A 3,284-nucleotide genomic window follows, 5' to 3' on the forward strand; every position below is an offset into this window, starting at 1 on the left:
GTTGAAAAAAAACATCACTCCAAATCACTTCCACTTCTGGGTCCAATTATACACTGTCCAGAGATGATTTCTTTTATAATCAAAGGAATTGTCCTGATTGGCCTTGGTCTTTCATCACCAAAACACCAGTGCTCTTGCTATAAGGATATTGGGGAAGTATTTCAGGGAGGATCAGATTACAATTATTTATATCATTTTTTTTAGAAGTCCAGGAAAAACCACTTGAGAAAAAAACAAAACAACAACAAAAAAACCCAAAACAAAATAAAACAAACACCTTGTTGCAGCTGAGCAGGATCTGGATCTGTTCATATCATGCAACTGAGCATATATAGGGTTTGCTCGTTAGATGTGTTGAATATCAATTAGTCCAAACACTCAGGGCATGAAACAAAACTCCCTTGAATTCTACAGGATTTTTTCCAGTGAATACAGCTGTGTTTCACTGAGGCCTCTCTGGCTATTTTTTGGATCATTGGTTTGTGCTTAATTGTGGGGAACATTTTTAGGAAAATAAACAAACAATATTTTGCTAGAAGATAAAACAATGCCTTGCAAAGTATTGTTGAAATTGAACACAAGCTGTGAACAAAATATTGACTCACTGAGAAAAGACAAGTGGGGAACTGAAATACAAATGTGCTGCAAATAGGAAAGCTCAGATGCATAAAATCTGCAGATTGCTTTGAACAAAATGTTTCAATGTTTCTCTAGACTAAAACTGAAGTTTATGTGTAGGGTTTTTTTCCAGTAGGTCCTGAGTTGCCTTTAGTTGTTTTTTTTTATCAAATTGCAGCTATCAAAATATCAAAGAGGCTATGTCTGGTGGGGATGTTACCTCCTGTCTAAGATCTCCTTTGGTTTCCCTCCTTTTGCCAGCTGAAAGGAGACAAATCTCTGGAAGTGGAGGAAATGGGTGTGAGTGTTCAGAGGCCATCCAGGAAATCAGTCACCAAGATGCTGTGTAAGTAGTGAGTCCTTCTTTGTTGTACTCAACATGGACAAGAGGGTGACCAGGTCCTGGAGGTTATCAGTTAAATTCACTGATACAGGAGTTATCAGATGAGTAGCTGTGATAAAAAAAAAAACAACAGCAAATTTTCCTCCCCAGCACAAGAGGTTGAGCAAACCTACATGGCAGATGCTTGCATGGCAACACTAACATCCCTCACTCCAAACGTGGCTCTTGCAGCCCTTCTGGGAGGATCCCTTTTGTTCAGAATGCAAACAGTCTATCTTGTATATTTTTTTAAGAAGGATGCACATCTGTCTTACATCACACCACGAGCTCTGCTAGTGAACAAGGTCCTGCCAAGCCACATACATTACCTACTGCTGACTTAACCACTTAGACCTTCCCTAGAAAAAATATGACATGGACAGACTTGTATATTTTATAGAATTCATGAGAATTTGGGCTCCTAACTCCCTGAAAGCACCCACATCACTTCCTAATTTAGGGCTGTCTTTAAGGCACAGATCACCTGCTACTAAGATAGTGCTTATGCAGGAAACACAAACCACCTTCAATATTGCCTGCAACAACATTGGTCTTTTTAGGCAGCTCAAGTCACTTTCTGAACCAGGAAATGGTGCTTTGGAGTCATCCTGATTTCTGTGCCCCACCACAGATGTTCAGAGGACCCAAGTCTGTAACGGGCTTGCAGGAGTCCTTATTACAGCCAGCCAAGTTGTGCATGGAGACAAACTCTTTGCTTTGTGCTGAAGAGTTCACCCAGACAGACTTAACCATCACCAGGTGGTTCCTATGGCCTTACCTGCTGGGTGATGTACAAACAGTGTCGAGGAAATTCATTCCAAGGCCAATGCAGTCAGTGTGTCCCGGGTGGCACAGATGACTCCCAGTGTCTCACTGGTGGTCTCTTCATTAAGCTCTGTCCATGTCACAGCAGAACGGGCTGTTGCCTGCTCTGTGTGAATGTCCTTGGCTGTGCATGCAGTCAGTTCTCCAACACAGACAGCAGTGGGAAGTTTGCTCCTGTAGCTGTTAATGTTTTTCAGTGAGCACTGCAGGAAGACAGAAAGAATTACAAAGTTTTGAAACAAATGCAGTTTGTATATTTAGTCTTTCATCCAGCTTTTGGAACCATCTCTGCTCTGTGCAGGCTAGTGAACCAAGTCCTTCCTTAACTGACTTGTTCTTCTTCCCCCCTTACTCCATGCTAGTTGTCCTGGTGATGGTCTTTGCTGTTTGCTGGGCTCCATTCCACATAGATCGACTTTTCTTCAGCTTTGTTGTGGAATGGACTGAACCTCTGGCTAACATATTCAACTTAATTCATGTGGTGTCAGGTAAAGCTTTCTTCTTTCACCTGCATGGGGGCTGGAAATAAAACTTCTTGGGGTTTGGAAGGCATTGAAGAGAATTGTGCCTTAAATAAAAGTGGCATCCAGGTTTCTGCAGCTTTCAGGATTGGGACATGTTGTCCAACACTGTTGTCTGAGTATTCACAAAAAAAATAATAAAAAAAAAATAACATTAATAGCATATCATACATCATTACCAGCTGCTTTTCCTTCTTGGAAATGTTCAGAAATAAAACCTGCTGTCATCCAGCTGCTTTTAATGAATACACAGCAGCAGGCATCGTCCTCCAGAGGGTCTCCCAGGAAAACAAGAAACCTTCTCAAATAGCAAGACAAAAAACTTACATACTTCTCAGAACTGGGTGATGTAATCAAAAGTTTACAGCCTTGCCAACCATAAAATGAAGGCTTTTTCAAAGAGGAATCTTATTTTCAATCTGCCATGGGAAAACACTGAATGTGGCCATCAGGTTGCTCAGAAAAATCCAATCTTGTGCAATTGTCCTGGTGTGCAGTAAGAAATTAGCTCCTCTCAGCTGGAGGTTCTCCTCTGGCAGCTTTGATGGGGGCACCAGCTGTGCAAGTCCTGCTGTGGAGACAAGGGCTGTGCTGGAGGCAGGTCAGCACAGAGCAGGAGAGAGCTGGTTCCTGAGCAGCTGGGGACAGGGAGCTCCAGTTAATACTGTCTCCTTTTTTCCTTTCCCTATGTGCTGCAGCACCTGGACTAGCCTTGGCAAGATCATCCTTCTGCCAGGATGGCAGCAGCCAGGGATGTGTTGTTGCTGCCTCCACCCTTGCACTCAAGCTTGGTGGAGCAGTACAGGCAATGAAGAGATTTTTTTTTTAACTCTTCTGAGATGGTTCCACACAAAAATGAGGTCCCTCTCTTCTTTCCCCCACCGTTGTTCTCCTAGGTGTTTTCTTCTATCTGAGCTCTGCTGTGAACCCCATCATTT

At 42.6% G+C, this 3,284-nt stretch overlaps 1 protein-coding gene across 1 annotated transcript in view; it reads left to right on the forward strand.

The window, feature by feature from the left end:
- NMUR2 (neuromedin U receptor 2) overlaps positions 1–3,284 on the forward strand; it is a 6,917-nt gene that overhangs the window by 3,426 nt on the left and 207 nt on the right. The window contains exons 2-4 of the mRNA XM_010002128.1: positions 880–964; positions 2,188–2,313; positions 3,243–3,282. Coding sequence (XP_010000430.1) covers positions 880–964; positions 2,188–2,313; positions 3,243–3,282 — 251 coding nt within the window. The remainder of the gene's footprint in view (positions 1–879; positions 965–2,187; positions 2,314–3,242; positions 3,283–3,284) is intronic.

Source organism: Chaetura pelagica, unplaced genomic scaffold (genome assembly GCF_000747805.2).
Source record: "Chaetura pelagica isolate M959 unplaced genomic scaffold, ChaPel_1.0 scaffold356, whole genome shotgun sequence".
Lineage (NCBI taxonomy): Eukaryota > Metazoa > Chordata > Aves > Apodiformes > Apodidae > Chaetura > Chaetura pelagica.